At 39.9% G+C, this 20,110-nt stretch overlaps 2 protein-coding genes across 11 annotated transcripts in view; one reads left to right on the forward strand and one right to left on the reverse strand.

Moving 5' to 3' along the window:
* Window positions 1–186: 186 nt before the first annotated feature.
* Window positions 187–8,229, reverse strand: Etfrf1 (electron transfer flavoprotein regulatory factor 1). The gene is made up of 3 exons (XM_004845747.4): window positions 8,090–8,229; window positions 1,214–1,302; window positions 187–1,132 (listed from the first exon to the last, which is right to left on the reverse strand). Exons 2-3 carry the CDS (start codon window positions 1,262–1,264, stop codon window positions 911–913), a joined length of 273 nt encoding a protein of 90 aa, XP_004845804.1. The 5' UTR covers window positions 1,265–1,302; window positions 8,090–8,229; the 3' UTR covers window positions 187–910.
* Window positions 8,230–8,278: 49 nt separating this feature from the next.
* Window positions 8,279–20,110, forward strand: part of Dnai7 (dynein axonemal intermediate chain 7) — a 77,717-nt gene continuing 65,885 nt past the window's right edge. For 3 of the 10 annotated variants that reach the window (XM_087213986.1, XM_021259082.2, XM_087213988.1), the window contains exon 1: window positions 16,221–16,328. In XM_087213986.1, the coding sequence (XP_087070112.1) occupies window positions 16,278–16,328 (51 nt within the window). In that variant the 5' untranslated portion in view covers window positions 16,221–16,277. Of the gene's footprint in view, window positions 8,427–11,468; window positions 11,487–16,216; window positions 16,329–18,327; window positions 18,548–20,110 lie in introns of those variants that run through there. The other 7 variants (XM_087213989.1, XM_087213990.1, XM_087213987.1 and 4 more) reach the window with 6 other exon arrangements.

The following is a 20,110-nucleotide window of genomic DNA, read 5'->3' on the forward strand; positions in this document are numbered from 1 at the left end:
GTTGGAGGTTGAACCTAAGGCCTTAAATGTATTAGGCAAGTGCTCCACCACTGAGCCACATATTTGGCCCCAATAATGTGTATTTCTAGATGGAAATTTAAAACATTTGCCCCCCAACTGACAGGGAATATGTTATAATGCACAAACACTAAAGTAAGTATACCAGTGAATCTTAAAAAGCAGCTCTTAAGTTAGAAATATTCTTTATTTTTAAAAGTTACCAAGCATATTATAAAAAGGCTTAAGTGTTTATTTAAACTTAAAATCCTGTTAGGATTCGGTCCATTGTCACGTTAACCCATAGAAGTAGATCCAAAACAAGTTGCTTTTATGACAATAAAAGTAAAGTAATATTATTTTTTATGGAAGAAAACAACCTATATATAAATGGTGATCTGTTTTAAGACTCAGGAGGAGCCAGCAGCAAAATGAATGGAAATAACAGAAGTTATATAATGCCAATCATTGTCAGGCTATTTTAAGGTCTGACATAATCTTCATATTTCTAGAATTGCATTTAAATTATTACTAGGGTCTGTTTTGTAACAGACCTTGAACATGTCCGTCAGTGTACCAGATTGGGTCAAAAATAAAAGTACTTCAAAAGTTAAGAGCAATAAATGTGTAAGAAATTATTTTGCTTACTAAATGGTGTTCTCTCAGTAAAATGGAGAATTAAGTGTATTATATTGAGTACTCAGTTACAATTGGTAGCACAGCTATTTTAGTAATAAAAATTGAGCACCAAATTGTGGCCAAAGCTCTTAATATCAGTAAAGCTTGAAAGTTATTTTAGTTCAGTAAGACAGCTCAGATATTTTTACATATGTGTTGCCATTTTTAGGTTTATTTCACAATATTTGATATAGACAGCTGGCACTGATTTTCAGCCAACCTATAATAATAATGATCAGTTAGTTTTGTTGACATCTGAATAATAGCGTTGCTTCATAGCTCTGTATTTCCTAAGGAAGTATAAGGCTTCTAGCTCTTTCATTACAAATTCGCCTCGTTCAATAAGTTCTCTGATCTTCTCTGGGTCCTTCACATCTTTGTTTTTAAGGAAAACATTCTTCAAACGCCTTTTAAAATACTCTGCTCCTTTTGGATAGTCCCGTCCAAGATACAGCAGCTTAAAAAAGAAAGATTATATATCTCGAAACAATCCATGTTGTAGAACAACATTTATAAAATTGGCAATATAATTACTTACATTTTTGTACAGGTTCAATACTTCTCCTCTTAAAGAATTGGCCATTTTCATTTAACATGGAAATTAATCCACTTTTGTAGATAACACATCTAAAGAAAAGACAAAAAGAACATTTTACAAGTATCCATTGTAATCTTAAAGAAAAAAAGACCTTTGTCGTATTGGGGAAATGGTAACTGGTTTTTTACATTTGATAAATATTTATTGAGCATGTCTGTGTTTTGGGTATTGGGAGACAGCTTAAACCAGTTAAGATAACTTGTTCTTACAGAACTGATTTCTTTTAAGAGAGACAGTAGGCACACAAGATAAATATGAACTGTGACAAGTCCTCTGAAGGAAACAGTATGTGAGATTAGTGTAGATATGTAGCCATACTTCCTTTCATGCCTGTGGAATGAGCTAGAACTAGATTGGAATTCCAGCTGCATAATGTGTTGCACAGTTGTTTACTTAACCTTTCTGAGCTTTAGTTTCCTTATCATCAAAAGGAAAAATGTCTTTACCCTGCTCTCAAGGCAAGGCCAGATTTATTTAAGAGCCCTGATCAAATCTACAAGAGTACTTTACAGAAGGCTAGAAGAAACGGTTGATTTAGGCAGGTTGGCAACCCATTGCAGATGGGCAGTCAGATTGATGGTGAAGTGGACATCCTACAAGGGTGTGTATGAAGAACATCTGGTGACATCAATCATGCTTCCTTGTCATTTGTTACTGCTACTAAGGACAGGAGACTCTTTAAAGGTGCCATTACAGCATAAACCTAGAAAATAACTCCCACTACATGTTATAGTTGTAGGGATTAACTCATAAAATCCCTACCATTGTGCCCTATCAGGTAGACACAATTCCCATGGGTTCCATTATGATGCTCATTTTGATTGCATGATGAAAGGATGTGTGCCAAGATTCACTACTGTTAAATTATTCCTCTACGGTTCTTTTAGTGGAGAATGGAAACTACTATCCACAGGGAATATATTAGAAACCAAGATCTGGTGCTAGAAGTGCTCATTACTAGGGGGCTGTCACTGTTCTTGGGGCCTCTTAAGTGACAAAGTTGCAAATGTGTACACATGTAGATGTGACTGAGGTGATGTGTGTGCATCTATGTTCTCTATGTAAATCAATAATATTCAATTCCAGCTGTACAGTTTATTGTTTTGTCTACCATACTCATAATTCTTGTCCAATAATGAGAAATCTGGTTTGCATTATTAATAAATTTACTTTTTAGATCGTCACCCCTTCTCCTACTACGTAATGAAATTCCTGTCACTGTCACCGCTCAGCACACACTACTGTGGGCTCTCCCACCAAGTGCCAGAACACACTGCCAGCACCGCACACACATCCTGTTCCCTCCCCACCTACTCTTCTGGCTCAGACAACTTACGCTGTACCACTCCTGTTCTAGAACATCTCTCCCTGTTCCCACTCCAGCAACCTGGACCACCATCCTCTCTTCCCAGAGATGCCCTCAACTCATGCTAGGCCTCTGCTATGCACCTCACCCAACACCCTTTGGGCTCCCATCCCCCTCACTGGGCTACTGCCCTACCAACCCTTAATCCCTTCCCTAGGTAGCAACCTTTCTCAGCCCCACATACTAGCTTTGGATGAAATTATTTGGAAGGTCATGCAAGAAACAAATAAGCCGAGGATTTAGCTCAGTGGTTTCGCCGCCTGCTGCACAAGCGCAAGGACCCGAGTTCGATCCCCAGTACAAAAAAAAAAAAAAAAAGAAACAAAAATAACATCTTTAGATCAGTTTTAAAGGTTACTTTATAATTAACTACCATAAAAAGCAGATAAAAATCATAGCATCATATCCAATTAAAAATCACTGTGCTGCATAAATCTCCCCATTATTTTTATTTTGGTTCAGTCCTAAACTATAATGTAGTCTCATTATGACTTGACCTGCCCCCTCCTTTAGGCATTTTGGCAAAATTTTCATCTTTCATAATTTGAAAGCCAGGTACCAATGTTTTCCTGTATTTAATCTCAGCTGTAAAATGATATGTATTATACATAAAAACAGTATATAAAATATGTGAAAATGAAAGTTTTAAAAATCTGAGTACCCATCAATCAAGCTATGAAATTGAAAACAAAAGTCTTAGAAGTCCTATTATGCCCCTCTCCAATTGCATTTTCTTGCCATCTCTACCAAGATAACCATTAATGATTCCCTAATTTCTCTTGGTTTAGTTTTCCCACCAAGAACACTGCCCCAAACAATATCTTTGGTTTTGACAATCTGAGCAGCAAGCATGAATTTAAGGAAAGGTGCAATACTTCTGCATGTAGAAAAATAATAATTTTCCTATATGAAAGCCAAGTAGTCCTAGTTTGGTTTTATCTTCCCTAGGATTTATGGGTTCCTTTTAAATTATTAGCAACATCGCGAGTGAATCTTTAGCTCTCCACAACTGAAGCATGTGAAATTAGGTGCACAACTCATACTTGATTTCTGGCCACTGAATAGTGAAAACAGAGACAAGACTATTTTTTTGCTTTAAACTTACCAAAGGCTAGGCATGGTGGCCTCACCTATAAGCCCACTATTTGGGCGACTGAAGCAGGAGGAAGGCCACAAGTTTGAGGCCAGCCTAGGCCACATAGTTCAAGCCAACCTGAACTACATAGCAAGACCCTGCACACACACACACACAAAAATCCCAACATTCAGCTTTCAGAAACAGGTGAAACAAAATTTACAAAATGCAGTGTCCTTAGTTGGCCGTCAGTGTAGCACAGAAGAAAGCAGCCATTCAGTTCATCACATGGTCAAGGCAAGTATTCATACAAACCTGGACCAGCCTTGCCAGTGTCCTCAGGTGAAAACGATGATTCAGTGGTGACAGTGATCTTGGTGACAGCCACCAATGTATTACTGCTTGATTCTAGACTGGTGACTCTGCATCAAGGGCCACAAGAGTCATCCTGGGATATCACCTAAACCATTCTCCTATGTGGTATTTTTCACATTCCATGTTGTATTTTTGTTGTTTTATTTTGGTTTTTGGTAGAGCACATCTTCTATGGCTAATGGTACATGGAATGTAAATGGGACCTGGGCTATCTAAAAATGCCTTTATTGACTACTTTATATTTGGTTGACAGTTCAGTTGGGTATAGAATTCTAAGCTAGAAAGCCTTTTTCTTTCAACATTTTGAAGCAATTGCTCATCTGTAGTTTTGCTTCCACCACTGCTATTAAGAAGTTCAGCTGGGCGTGGTGGTGCAGGCCTGTAATCCCAGTCTTTGGGAGGCTGAGGCAGGAGGATCACTGTGAGTCTGAGGCCAGCCTTGGCCACATAGTGAGTTCAAGGCCATCCTGGACTACAAAGTGAGACCCTGTCTCAAAAAAAAACTCAAAGCAGTTCCAATGAGTGATCCTTCAGTGTGATATATTTTTTCCTCTCCTAAGAAACTTACATAACATTCTGTGAAGATTTTGAAATTTTATAATATGTTAATGTATATTTTCATTCACTCTGCTAGACAGTCTAACAATCTAAACATATTTTTAATTGGAAAATTTTAATTATTTTTTCCTATAATTTTAATTATTTTGTTTCCTAATAATTTTAATTATCATGGTTTCCTGCCTCTGTGCTCCATTTTATCCCCCTTTCCTGGAAAACTCCTATTACTATATTTGGTTCTTTGAAATTCTAGACATGCCCCCCCTTTTGTCATTTTACTTAATTTTCTAGATTTTCTCATTCTCTTCCAAGTACTGTATTCAGCTTCCCCTGTCTGCTTAATTTCCCGAACTCTTTTTTTTTTTCTTTTGGTACCGGAGCTCAAACTCGGGTCCTTGCGCTTGCACAGCAGGCGGCGAAACCACTGAGCTAAATCCCCGGCCCCCCTGAACTCTTATTACATAATTTCTTTCAGTATCCTCTTATTTTTATGTGACCCAAGTGTTTTACAACTGTATTCCTTGAAAAATCCATCATCTTGCAAAAGCATTAAAAATAACAGTGAAATGGATGTTGGGAAATAGGAAGGGGAAAAGGGAGGAGGGAAGGAGAAAGGAAGCGACAAGAAAAAAAGTGAAAATAGAAGGAAAAATGGAAACAAAGCTTTTGTACATAGGGAGAGGAGGGGGTTTGGGAATAGGATAAAATAAAATTTATGAAAAAAATAAAAGTAACAGTAATTACAGCTGTTAATTTGGATCACTCAGACTACTCTCGGCATAGCTGGAGACCACAGAGATGTTAAAAATACTAAATAGAGCAGCCTGCAAAGGGGAGTGGGGGGCTGGAGACCAGGAAGGTAAATCAAAGATGTGTGCGGCAACTTTTGGAGGTGATGCATATGCTTATTATTTTGATTACAATGTTGGTTTCATTATCAATTATATTTTAATAAGTATATTTTATTGCATTAGCAAGTACAACTCAGTAAAATTGTTAAAAGAAAAAACAATAGAAGAGCTGGTAAACTAAGAGTAGGACTAGGAGACACCCCTATGTACAAGAAGAGATCTATCCAAACCCCAAGGCCACAAATTAACGGGCAGGTGCTCAGCTTGCCTCCAGCCACCAACTGTACAAAACTTGGGGTCTGTCTCTCTGGGAGGAAGCCCTAGCTATAAGCATTTATTTTGAAATTTTCAAAAACATTCCTGGGCACCTGCTGCCAGTGTACCAGCTAAATGAAGATCTTTCCTTGTTAGAGTTAATAAATGTCCTGATTTGCTGAAAAAACAAAAATCACATAGAAACCAAAATTAATACTTATAAAACCCCCTATTCACTAGTAATTTACAAGCTAATTCACACAATCCTCCTGCCTCAGCCTGGTGAGTGCAGAGATTACTGGCATTGGCCACACTTGGCTAGTTGTTGGCTTTAATACAAATTATAAATAATAAAAAATTTACCTAGCAAAAATATAGCTAGTGTGGCCACAGTAAACTTCTCTAGTTCTCTGAGGTTGATTTATATGAATTACAGCAGATTATGGTATGGTTAACCCTTAGATGTTCAGGTTTCTTTGAGCCATTGGGAGAAATTGGTCTCTTGGATTTCCAATGAAGGAAACAATTTAAGTCCAGCAGGGACCTGGGCTGCTGCTTAACCTGTGTAAAGTCATGGAAGTTGTGGAAGCCAAGTTAGGGTCCAGAGTCCCCCATTATTCTCAGATTTTGGAAATGTGTGGTGAGAAGATGCAATCCCCATTAATTTTTTCCAGTGACTCAAGCTGAGGGGGTAGGACTTAACCAGCTCCAGTTGTAGGGTAACAGAGAACTGTCATTTTACTAGACGCTACAGTGCCCAAAGTTAATTCATTTTAGCATGAAGTTCAGATGACAGTAAAAGCTAAAGGAAAATTGGCCAAGATGGGCAGTACCTTCTTCCTCGTCCCTGGGTTCTGAGGGACTTGGCTTAAACAGACTTGCCAGTACCAGAGGTTAAATAATCAGAGAGGTAGGTGGCGAGAAAGTTTCCTGTTTGTTTTTTCTTTTGGTACTGGGAATTGAACTCGGGACCTTGCTCTTTCCCAGCAGGCGGTGGAACCACTGAGCTAAATCCCCGGCCCCAAAAGTTTCCTGTTAAAGGCTGGCATACAGTGGGGTCTAGGCCTAGAAGGCAGATTATACAAGTGAGGTGAAAGAAGATGGATACACAGGTACTACACTCGTCCAAAGGTAAACTGATAATAGCAAACAGGCCTTCTTAGGATGTATGAAGCCTGTACAAAGATTACTAGAGGACAACAAAGCTTACTGGTATAATCCCTTATAACACAGTGACTGGTGGAACATAATTCAGCATTTTAGAATTTAACACATCCCTATGAGGGACGGTGATAGTATGAGAGCTTGAATTAAGTCCGTTCCCCTGGAGACCACCATTTTAAGGTTAATCTGGGAAATTTAAAGTCATTAGACTTCCTAATAGCCAGCAAACCTATAACCCTTCAGTAAGGGTTGAAGTTTTGTATCATGAAACAGTAGTTTCATTGACAAATTAATTCAAAACAAAAGCTTACTTCCATATAAAATAACTATGGTAAGCTGAATTAGAATTCTAAACGAAACTAACAGTAAGATGTTTTTATTTCACTACCAAGATTTGGAGGGAGGTGAGATGTCAACTGTTACACAACCAAGATTTGTTAAATGGGGATAATAACATTTTACCCATAAAGACCAGCTCGGTCAGTACTATTTATGAATAAATCTTGCAAATGACGTTGGAAGAGATGGAGCATTATAGAGTGCGAATTCAGAGATGATAAACACTGCCAGTAATTTTTATGTACTTCATGCTAAAACAGGGTTTAGACAGTTCCAAAAGTCCTAAGAGAATTCAGCTGGGCTTTGGAAAGAGAGCAGCAATTTGCTCTAGCGTTCCCGTTGGCCTTAGTGCCGTTGTTTCTTCCTGTGGGGAGGAGACTGAACATCTGAAGGTTGTGCAATTAGTCTGTGACCTTGGACAAATAGTTTAATGAGTTTGCCGGATCGCAGCAGTCTTCGTCTGTGAGGAATGCTTTGACCGGGAACTGCTTCAAGACATTTCCAATCACTGTTGAGGGCTGCCCTTAGGGAAAAGACCCTGGATTTCGCAGGATAACTACGTACAAAGAATCGTGAGCAGAGAAGAATCTGGGCTACTGTGTGTTCAAAGCAACCCGCCTCGCAGAGCCCATTTGTCTCTATCTAGATTCCCAAATGAGCCCCGTCCTCGGGTGGCCGAGGCTGTGGTGGCTGTCGCCAGCCCTAACCGCGTCCCCCGACACCCGCCCAGAAAGATTCGCCCGGACACCACGCGAAGGTCGGGAGACTGTCAACGTCAGAGAAGCCGTTCAGAAACCCCTTCCAACACCCAGCAGTCTTCTCCCAGAGCATACTTCACCGCCTCCAGACCCCAGGATCCGGAAAACAACAAGCCCTTCCCCGCAAGCCGCAGCCGGACGAGGCTCTGACCGCCTCCACTTCTCCGGGGTCCGACCCGCGAGCTGGGCGGGTCTGGGCACCAACCGGAAAACCCCCAGTGCGACTGCGCGGTTGCTGTGGGCGGGCCTGTGGGCGGACTTTAAGCCGTAGGTGGGCGGGGCCTGTCGTCCTGACAACCCGGGAACGTTTGTCCACACTACGGAGCTCTGACTTTGCTGAGTGTGAAGGTCGCGCGTTTTGCCTCCTCATGGTGAGCGGGGAAGATGAAAGAGACTGGTGAAGAGGCATGAAGTAATTCTGCTTCCCGTGTTGAAGGGTGTAGTAAGAGTCCTTCATATCGTAGAGGGGATCTGTTTAGGAAAAACTTTGTAGCCCCGATGGAGGGTTGGCCATCTCCTGACCAGTGGTCTTCCGGTCCTGGGTCCGGAGTCCCAACCGTTTCTGCAAACCGGAGATGGCCAGAATGGTAACATGGCATCCTAAACCCGCCAACTGTAAACATCTCAAGCTAGTAACTTCTGATGATAATAGATGATCCCACTGAATTACTCTCTTACTGCAACTTGGAGAAAATGTTTTATATCTCCTTGGCAGTTAATTAAAAATAGATATAACTTTCTCTGCTTTAAAAAGTTATTTTGTGTGGTCTTTTGTAGGAATATGAATTGTGTTTCAAAGTACTCAGCCAGAATTAAACATGATAAAGCTTCTCATTTCACTTTTCTGCCCTCACCTGTCACGTCTTCATGGAGAGAAACCAACATGTAGCTTGAGATGATCTCTTTTCTCATTTTCTTAAATGTGATTTCCATCAAGAGATCTTTATGATGAAAATCATAGGAGTTAGGGAATGTACTTACTTATTCCATTATTTAATGTATTAATTAAGGGAAAGTATGGAATGCATTCTTGGTGTTTGGTGCTGGGCTGGAAGCCAAAGATGCAAAGATGAACGTGACAGTCCTGCTGTGAGATATTAAACAAATTACCTGCAATACACTTTTATAACTGTAACAACTGAAGGATTGTAACAACTGTATAACTGAAGGATCTAAAGTGGAGTAACTCAAAATTGGCACTGATTAAATTGGGGGAGGAAGACAGAGGAAGGAAAGAGTGGTGCTTTTCAGCTTGTTTTAAAATATAAATACGAGTTTTCCACAAGTGGCAGGAGTAGTGGAGAGTATTCCTGGCAGAATGCAAATGGAGCTTAAGCCCATTTAAAACTACTGGCAAATTATGAGAATAAGCACCTACTTGTTCTTTTTTGAATGTGGACTTGAGTTTCTTCTTCCTAGATCCTTGTAGAAATGTTCTCTTAACTGTGGCCCATGGAACTTCCAGTCCATATCGCTACAGCTGCAGATTCCAGAAACTCAGCTCCAGGTCTATTGTATTGATTTCCAGGGCCTGATAGGTACGGAGTACCATGATAGAAATGTGTTGTCTCTCAGTTCTAGAGCCTGGAAGTCTTAAGTTCAAGGTGTCAGCAGGCTAAGCTTCCTCTGAAGGCCCTAGGAGGGTTTTATCCAACCTCTCCTAGTTTCTAATAGTTTCTTGGTTTTTGGCGCCATAACCTCATTCTTCACATGGTATTCTCCCTGGGTGTCTGTGTCCATGTTTCCTGTCTTTGTCAGTCATATTGGTTTATGGACCCACTCTTTTCCAGGATGGCCTCATCTTAATGTAACTAATTAAATGAGCAATGGCCCTATTTCTAAGTAGGTCGAATTCTAAGATACTAAGGTTAGGACTTTCACATATGAAACTTGAAAGAGACACAGTTCAACCCATCACGTCTACTAAATCATAATGTGGGAAGAGAAGTGAATACATAGACTTTTACTCTAGGAATATCTATTTCTCAGAATGCTGACCAGATGATAGTTATGCCAACTACTTCAGTACATAATGGCTTTTCTTATATACAGAAAGGAGGGGCTGAGCTTATCCTTAACATGCTGCATATTAAAACACTGGTGAGAGATGACAATTTGCCCATATTTAAAATAAGGTTACTTGAGAATAGAGGCAATACTATTTACCTATTCTGCGCTATATAGAACTTATTTCAAGATGGAAATAAGTTAACTCCTAATAGATAGCAAATAATAAAATAAAAATAGGTCGCATTTGTAAAACTCGTAAGACCAGTCTCTGCTGTTCACCTATATATTATCTCCAGCACCTCAGATGGTCTTATGTGTAAATCATTAATAAATATCTGCAGGGGTCAGGGATTTAGCTCAGTGGTGCTGCACCTTCCTCGCAAGCACAAGGTCCTGTGTTCAATCCCCAGTACCAAAAAAAAAATGACTTAATAAAGATCTGCTGAATGAACTAGTAAAATATATGCACTGCTCATGATGTAATTGCTAATATGTATTAATGTTAACATTTACATTATATAATGATTAATTTATGGCTTGAACTAATTATTTCCCATGTATGGCTCTTCAAGTATATAAAGTGTATAATCTTATAGTAAGATGATCCATAAATTTCCTTACCAGAAATCTGATGGACATTTGGGCCTAATCAGAAAATTACAAGTAGCATTATTGGAAAGTACTTGTAATTATGAATCTTTATTGAAATACTATGTTTTCCAAATGATTTCTAGGACATATCTGTTTGAAAATACATTGCTGAAAATATTATTAAATTTTTTCATGGCTTTGCCTACTTTAAGTGACTGGTTCCCATTTTATAAAAATCATCAATCTTATTTTACAGAAAGATTATTTCTATATAATTTAAGAATATTTCCACATTTTCAAGTTTGATGTCCATGCCAATAAACAGTCAGTAATTCTTCTTTGGAATGTTTCCTTTTTGTTTTGTTTTGTCTTTGAGTCAGGGTCTTACTATGTTGTTTAGGCTGGCCTTAAACTCACAGTGATCCCACTGCCTCAGCCTCCTGAATGCTGAGATTACAGGTGTGCCCCACCATGCCTAGTTCTTTGGGAACCTTTTAAACTAGTACTTCTTTGGCTGGTATTATTTAGTGACAGGGCATTTCATTAAATATAGATCCTTGATTGTCATAAGAAATAGTGTGGAATCTGCTTTTAAAGATGCATCAATGGGTGAACTTTTACCTTAGCTTTTTCTGTATGTGCTTATAGTTGTGTCTGAATTCTTTTTCAAATAGCTTTTTAAATTTAGGATTAGTTTGGATTTACAGAAAAGTTGCAAAAATGGTACAGAGAGTTCTTTTATGCCCTTACCCAGCTTCTCCTAACTTTAACATGTATATAATCATGGTGCTTTTGTTAAAAGTATCTGAATTCTTTTTAAAATTTATCAATTCTTTTTTTCCTCAACTTTTAGGGTCCCAAAGCAAGAAAGGTATGTAGAAATTATTTTTCTCCAAATAGATAGTTTTATGAACACATTGTACGAACAGAATTCTTATGGAATTTTAAAATAATTTTCTAGTTTGATTATAGTATACAGAGTTTATTAAATTTACTTTTTAGACATTAATGCTACTTAAATCATAGGCTAATCCTTTACAACTAGAAATATTTCAAATTTGACATATTTTGAGTTACAAAAACACTTAAATATAGACATTAATTTTTTCCTATATCTGTATTTGAGGCGTTTCGTTATTTGTGCTAAAGAAAATCTTGGATTAGGAACTCTTTTTCATTATTCCAGATAAACAAAAAATTTACCTAGAAAGCTTGCTATGACTTAAAAAGTGAACCCTAAGTTAATATGACTTTAAAAGGGTTAGCACATCCCTGTTTGTTTCCTGTACTGTGTAAAACTTGGAGTTCAATAAAGGATGTACTTTTTTTTGGCGGGGGTCGGGTACTGGGGATCGAACTCTGGACTTTGCACTTGTGAGGCAGGTGGCAGAACCACTGAACTAAACCCCTGGCCCTGGGATGTACTTTTTCCGTATGTCTGAAATGCTCTTTTCTCTTCTTCACTTTGTGGATGTGTATTTTAAGGTAGAGTTTATAATCTCCTGACTAGTGGGCCAGATTGAGCTAACATATTTTGCTTGATCTGAAAAGAGTTTTCCTTCTTTATAAAAATCAGTTGCAGACTAATTTCATGCAAAAATCTGATTTTCATCTATTCTTGAAATATTAGAATTCTAATAACATTTTTCCAATCCTATAGGACAATATTTGCCTGGGCTCAGTAGCAGCTACCCCTTGTAGAAGTACAAAAAGTCTTCCATTTGTCAGGATTCTGACCGTGACCAAACCCCATACCTTATTTACCTGCCTGGTCCAAACAGGGATTTAGGTTTGGACTTAGTGCTTTAAGGCATATCTCAAAGTCATTTCTTTGTAAAATTGTCCACCATTGTCTCTAGCAAAATCATTTAGAGTCAGCTCCTATATCCCTAAGTTCTACACCCATGAAGTCAACCAATAGAAAAGTAGATTAAAAATCTATTTTTAAAAAATTATAACTGTAAATAGCATTATATATTATATATGTTAAAAGCTAGAAGAAAGGGCATTGAATATTTTCACCATGAAGAAATGATAAATGTTTGGGGAAAAACTATGTCTTCACTGAGTAAACATGTACAAGCTTTATTTCTTGCCATTATTCCCTGAACAACACAGTTTAACAATTATTTGCATAGCATTTACATTTTACTAAATATTATAAGTAATCTAGTGATGACTTCAAGTAAATGAGAGGATTTGTGTGGGGTTTATGGAAATACTATGCCATTTTACAGAAAGGGCTTGAGCATCTGTGGATTTTGATATCCCTAGGGGTCCTAGAACCAATAAAGTCCATACCAGGGGACAGCTGCATACTCAGTCCTCATGCATTAGTGCATATGTACCTCAATTATTACCCTTTCTATTATTGGACTGTGTTGATATCTTCGAGCTCTTCCAGCTCAGTAGCATGCCATTTATTTTTATGTCCGTTACATTTCCCACAGTGCCTGGCACATAGTAGAAATTCAGGCAATGTTTGTTGAATGAACATGTGAACATCCATTTAATCTACCAATACTTAAAAAGAGGTGGTTCCTGACTACTTAGAAGAAATGCTTACATAAATGTGTATTTCAGTGTTTATACAATTAAATACTTGTTCAAGGAACACTGTTGTGTACCTTCCATGTTTGCTTTCTCAGTCACTTGTACCCACTACCACCCCAATACTCTTAGAGGTTGTGACTAGAACTGAGAAGAATTTATGAAGGCTCTGGAAACATTCTTAAGGGAGGAGCATTCTGGAGGGTCCTATGTGTTATTGACTGGTTTATGTGGACATTCATTTATGTATGTATATGTATGTATGTATGTATATATTGGGTTTTTTGAGACAGGGTCTCTCTTGTAATTCAGGCTGGCCTTGAACTTACTATATAGCACAGGATGGCCTCAGACAGCAGTCCTCCTGGCTCAGCCTCCCAGGTCCTGAGATTATAGGCATGTGCTACCAATCAGATAGTAGTTCATAGCCAACCAGGCTGTGGTGAAGTATTTATATTTCATTCGGGGTGGGATGGGCATCCTGGGAAAGTTGTAAACAGAAGGGTGGCATGATCTGATTACATTTTTTTTATTTTGGCAGTATTGAGGATTGAACCCAAATCTTTACACTGAGCTGCTTCCCCAGCCCTTTTTACTTTTATTTTGAGATAAGGTCTTGCTAAGTCACTAAGTTGCCTGGTCTGGGCTCAAATTTGAAGTCCTGCCTCAGCCTCCTGGTGTTCTAGAATTATAGGTGTGTGGCACCACCACAGCCAGCTTGATTGGGTGGCTTTACAAGGGGAGGAGGCTGCCCTTCCGGCTCTGGGGCTTCATCCCAAGCACTCAGTGGTTCTCCTAGTCTTGGGAAATTTATAACTCAATACATGAGTTTTGGCATATGATATGGAAGGAGTTCAAAAAACTGAATAATGTTGCTATAACAAACCTATTCCCATTGACTTTTGAATATAAAACAGATTTCTCATTCCTCATACTTTTAAAAATGAAAAATTACAACAGTCTGAATCTGTTTCATTAATAACAGCTAAAACTTATACAGGGATAATGAGCTAACTGTAGAAAAGAAAAAGACTATCTAATTTCATCAAGACATGTTTATCCAGAAAAAATTTACTCCTATGTTTAATATTCAATTACAAGAATTTATAATATTTTATATTGCTTTGTTCAGTTGTGTATTGAAAATTATATAAAATTAAGCCAATCGAGGGGAAAATCTGAATACTTAGAGAAAAGGGAAATAGATGTTTTAAGTGCTCATACATATTATTGTAGCACATAAACATGAAAGGAAACTCAACAAAAGTTTTTCAAGTATATTACATTAGGGTTATATTTTGTGAGGAAAGTAGAGTGGAAGGAAATACAATTTCAAAGAGAAAAAGAATTATACTTTTTATTGAAGAGCTTGTCATATTTTTAAAATTGGTGATATTGTTCATTAAGTTGTTATGGTATGTAGTTTCCATAGGGTTTAAGTAGTGATGGCTTTAATTAATAGTACTAGAAAAGTTTTCATTTATAGATCCTGTACTTAAAAGTGTATTTTCAGCTCTTTAAGCTTGTGATGAAAAGTTTTCAATGCCAAGTTAAAATGTGTAAAGAAGTACATAGTTTTAAAAAATTCTAGGGAGTATGTGAACAAATACTATACTTTTAAAAGTTATGGACTAGCTACAGCTGACCAGGAGAAGCCATCAAAGGAATCTGAGAAGGTAGGAGCTGTGGGGAAGCAAAACCAGACAGTGGTGACATAAAGACTCAATAAAGAATGTATATCACAAGCACGAGAACCTGAGTTTGATTCCTAATAACCCCCCCCACAAAGTATATGAAACTTTGCCAAAAATCAACTTTGCCAAAAGATGCTTTTATATGAATAAAATGAGACTTGACAATGACCATTGGCATTGAAATCATGGGCACCTTAAAATCACTTGACAAGGAGTTTTAATTGAGCAAGAGAAATTATCTACTAGCATTTTCTACAAGTTATATGTAAATTTCTTATTGATTCGATTCCTCTTTCAAATGTGCTTGCTCTAGGGTTCCATTGTTTCTTTTCAGACTGTCCTCTGATTCCTTCCCTTCTTCAATTTTAATTATTACTAATAAGTTAGCTTGTAAATCTCTGCATCCACTGCCAAGATTACAGTTTATTAATGTAAGACCGTGGGCCTCACCAAACACTCCGAGGAGCTGACTACAGCGAAGATCACCCGGGAGGGAACACACCGGACAAGTTGTGAACATAAAACAGACCTTTATTAGTCTGGCCAGACAGCACCCTCCAAGCACCAAGTTTAGAGAGGCGCCCGGCTCAGGGACTGAGGTCTTTTTATAGGGGTCACAAGAGGGAACTTGGCAAGCAAAAGTACAGAAGTGAGACATTGGCAGTGGGGATAGTGTAGCAACCAATCTTTACATAACAGGCATAAGACTAACTTGTAGTTTCTTTGGAACAGCAACAAGTACATTCTGGGAACTCGACATCCCCATGGTGAAGTGTAACAGAAGCAGACAAGATGGGGCCTTATTACAAAATGGAGTAACTTTTGTTCAGTCTCACATTCCCCACTGATTTTAGCACAGCAAGTAATCCTATGTGCGGCTTTTTTTTTTTTAGTGGCACTGGGTTGTATCTAGCCTGTTGGTTTAAAACCATTAGGCAAACAGCTCCCACCCAGGCCCTTATATAGGCCATAAGTTTATTAATAATGTATGGGCTGAAAGTCAAAGCTAGTAGCAAGATTAACAGAGGTCCAGCAAGGGCAGAGACAAGGGTAGTCAACCAGGGAGACCAGTTAAACATCGACTGGAACCACCCTTCCTGTTTTTTTAATCTATCATATTTTTTTTGAAGGTGTTTATTTATAGTGGCCAGGGTATTTTTTTTATTATTTCAGGTTTATTAGCATAATAGTGACATTGTTCTCCTAGGGCTGCACATAGCCCTCCCTCTTTCATGAATAGGAGGTCGAGACCTCGATGGTGTTGAAGGACCATCTCAGCCAGAGAGTCAACTTGTTTTTTCAAATGAGACACTGACTCGGTAAGCCAGCCTAAGTCTATTTTTACCTGTTGGGCAAGGGTCTTGAAGTTGGAGTCTTGCAGTCCTATTGCCGTCGTACCCAGAGCTGCTGATCCCACAATGTCTGTTGCAGTTAATACAGGAATCAAAGCTGGGTGGTGCTTCTCTCAGGTATGTGTCCTTTTAGCTAGATATTTTCAACCCTGGTCTCTTTTATATATAGTTACTTGGGGCAAAATGTGGACCATTACGCATACCTCAATTTTCTGATTAAGGACCGTCATGGACAAACAAGGAGTTATACCATTTGTGCACGCCCACCATGTATTGTTTCCAGTTTTTAGATATTTTTCATTACTGGCAGTGAGTGCCTGATAAGAGCATACACTGTTCTAGATAAGAAGACTTAACACTTGGATTTTTAACACATAACCCTTTTTCTGTTATATCCCCTATTGACAACCTCTGTTGTTTCCAATCACATTCATCTTGGTTAGCTTCTGAGTAGGTGTCATTTACTGCCACCCCTACATAATACGGGGGATGTGGACTCAAACACATCCAGCATCCTTGGGTAACATCCTTGGGTAGTCAGATCTGTTTAACAAGGTATACATGCCAGTAAGGGTTTTTAGGTATGGCTGGATCGGAGATTCAGGAGCAGTCAGTCATATTATAAGTTGTATTGGCCTCTTTCCCTTGAGGGCTGGGGACTCTATAGATGCTGCCCATCGGTTTGGGCGGTACTAGTACTGGGCTATGCTGGATGATGAGGTCTGTCACAGGGTCTTTTCCAGCCGCATTGAGTGTCACTGTTTAAGATTTTCTTTTTTTCCCAATCCTTATACAGATTTTGCCATTGTTTTAAGGTTAACTTGATGGGATTACATTTTCCCACGGTATATGAACTGCTTGGTGTTTGTCGTTCTAAGGCCAAATACGTATCATCCCCACCACCATTTTTCCATGGGGCAATAGATTCGCAACCCCAATAATAACAGTGGTTTCCTGGTCCCCCATCACACCTTTTATCTTTTCCTACAGGACATGTATAGATGTCTATGGTCTGGAGGCCCCTTTTTCTTTGGTCGGTGGATCATCTCCTTGAACCCCCGGGGGTTGACGGGGGTGCTGAACATGGCCCTGCTACTTCTAATATTCCCACGGACCGAGTGACTAGCCCTAAATCACATAAGTCTACAAGGAAGGTGGGGCTCTGATCTGTCATATTAGTGGCGATTAGGGCTCCAGTGAGTGAGTTTTTAAGGGACCAGGTCCAATTCTGGGGAGTGTGGCTGGACAGCACAGATCCTCCTTCCATTGGGGCTGGTAAGAACAGAAACCCCATGAGTCCCCATATTGTCCAAGCTAGTTTTTGGTCAATCTTATCTTGAAGGGGTCTTCTTGTTCCGGTCGATTCGCCATGTTGACATCACTTCCTCAGGAGGTGCTGCCTTCAAATGGCTGCAGTGGATCCAGGCAGAGTGTCCAGTTACCTTCACTGCTGTAGGAGTAGTCAGGATAATAGGAAATGGCCCTTTTCAATGGGATTCTAAATTTTTGGAATCAAACCTGTGAATGAAAATCAAATCTCCCAGCTTATAAGGTAGGAGTGATAAGGGTTTTTCTGAAGGGTGAGCCCTAGATTTTTTTATTTCTTCTTGCAAATCTGACTGAAGCTGGTGAACGGCTTTTAGTGATTTAAGGAGTTGGAGGTGAGAGAGTTTTTCTGTCAATTTTAAATCAATTCTAGGGACGAGAGGGGGTGCTCGCCTGTAGATTATCTGGAAGGGGAATACATTCGAAGGCAAACTTGGAGTATACCGGGTACAGTAGAGGGCAAAGGGGAGAAGCTCAACCCATCCCTATTCAGTCTCCATGTTTAATTTGGTTAATGTCTCCTTCAAGGTTCTACTTGCCCTTTTTACTTGTCCTCAGCTCTGAGGTCTATATGCACAATGTAAATTCCATTTTACTCCTGAGGTACTGCTAATCAATTTGGATATCTTGGCCGTGAAGACCAGGCCATTGTCGGACCCCAGGGCTAGTGGCAATCCAAATTGGGGAATTATTTCTGTCAAAAGTTTCTTTACAGTTACTTCAGCCATTTTCTTTTTGGTAGGGAAGGCCTCTATCCAACCTGAAAAGGTATCCACAAAGACTAACAGATACTTAAGTCCATACAGGCCAGGTTTCATTTCAGTGAAGTCTATTTACCAGTGTTCTCCTGGCATTATTCCCTGATATTGAATTCCTGGGGGTCCCATGATTCGGCTGGCATTTACCTGAAGACAGGTGGGACATCGTCTTACCAGGTCTTCGGCTTTTCGGGTCAGTCCTTGGCTGATGAAGTGGGGCCGCAGGGCCTCCAGCATCCATCTTTTTCCAAGGTGAGTGGACTCATGTAGTTCTCGGAGCAAGGTGTCTGCCAGGGCTCCCAGCAAAACTATTTTTCCCCCTTCGGTGGTCCACCACCCATGATGCCCCTTTTTCCATCGTTTTCTTTTTATGTATTTTACTTTTTTCTTGGTATACTCTGGTTTATCTGGCAATAACGGGGTGGGGTGCAGGACCAACTGCTTCCCCACTGATTTTTGAGCAGCCTATTTTGTTGCTTGGTTGGTGGCATTGTTTCCAGTTATCTCGGAGCTGGACCCTTTTTGATGGCCCCTACAGTGTATGATGGCCACTTTCCAGGGCAGCCAAATGGCTTGCAATAATGCCAAAATCTCAGTCTTATTTTTAATAGTCTTTCCCTCAGAGATTAAGAGGCCTCGATTTTGGTAAATTTCCCCATGTACATGGGCCATGGCAAAAGCATATCGGCTATTAGTATAAATATTGATCATTTTCTCTTTACCCAATTTCAAAGCCTTTGTTAAAGCAATCAATTCAGCCTTTTGGGCAGAGGTCCCTGGGGGTAGTCCTGTTGCCCATTTTACTTGGCAACTTTGGTTGACCACTGCCGCTCCAGCGTATCGAACCCCATCTTGCACAAAGCTGCACCCATCAGTATAGAACGTGGCCTCAGCCTGGGGGAGGGCTTGGTCCGTTAGATCTGGATGCCCTCCCCGCAAGTTCTCGAGAATCTCAAGGCAGTTGTGTATGGGCACCTCCTCTTTGGACTCTGGGAGCAGAGTAGTGGGGTTGAGATGGGCAGTGGTGGAAAACCTAATACGCGGCTGTTCCAATAGGAGTCCTTGGTATTGCAGCAGTCTGGCATTAGACAGCCACTTGCAAGGTGAGCTATTTAACAAGGGCTCAATGGCATGAGGAGTGATCAAAGTCAAATCCTGTCCGAATGTCAGTTTGTCAGCCTCTCGGGTTAGAGCAGCTGCTGCTGCTACTGTCCTCAGACAGGTAGACCACCCTTGGGCCACTGGGTCTAGCTTCTTCGAGAGGTATGCCACTGGCTGCTTCCATGGTCCCAAAGGCTGAGTAATCACTCCCTTGGCTATCCCATTTTTTTCCGCTACATACAGAGTGAGGGGCTTATTTAAGTCTGGCAGTGCCAGGGCTGGTGCTGATGCAAGCTCAGTTTTAAGCAATTGAAATGCCTGCTGGCAAGCCTCAGTCCATTCGAGGCGTATCTCCCCCCTCGGTGGCTTCATGCAGGGGTTTGGCAATTTCACCAAAGCCAGGGATCCAAATTCTGCAATACCCAACCACCCCTAGGAATTCGCACACCTGTTTCTTTGAGCTTGGTTCCGGAATCTGGAGAATTGCTGATACCTGTGATTCTGCCAGCCTCCTCTTTCCTTTCTCAAGAATGTAGCCCAAGTAGGTTACCTTGGTCTGGCAGAGCTGAGCTTTCTTCCAAGACACCCAATATCCCAGGTCTTGGAGGACTTCCAGGAGGCCCTCGGTGGCCACAAGACACTCTTCATCAGTCAAAGTTGCCACTAGGAGGTCGTCTACATACTGAAGAATAGTTGCTTGGGGAAAAGCTCTCC

The sequence above is a fragment of the Heterocephalus glaber genome, unplaced genomic scaffold (genome assembly GCF_053883595.1).
Source record: "Heterocephalus glaber isolate CG9 unplaced genomic scaffold, H.glaber_assembly_v1.0 deba00001444, whole genome shotgun sequence".
Taxonomy (NCBI): Eukaryota; Metazoa; Chordata; class Mammalia; order Rodentia; family Bathyergidae; genus Heterocephalus; species Heterocephalus glaber.

Excerpts from the sequence above, each read along its gene's own strand:
- Etfrf1 (XM_004845747.4), bottom strand. The coding sequence starts at position 1,264 with ATGAAAATGGCCAATTCTTTAAGAGGAGAAGTATTGAACCTGTACAAA. Across the intron at positions 1,133-1,213 it reads TATTGAACCTGTACAAAAAT|CTGCTGTATCTTGGACGGGA; the intron begins GTAAGTAATTAT and ends TTCTTTTTTAAG.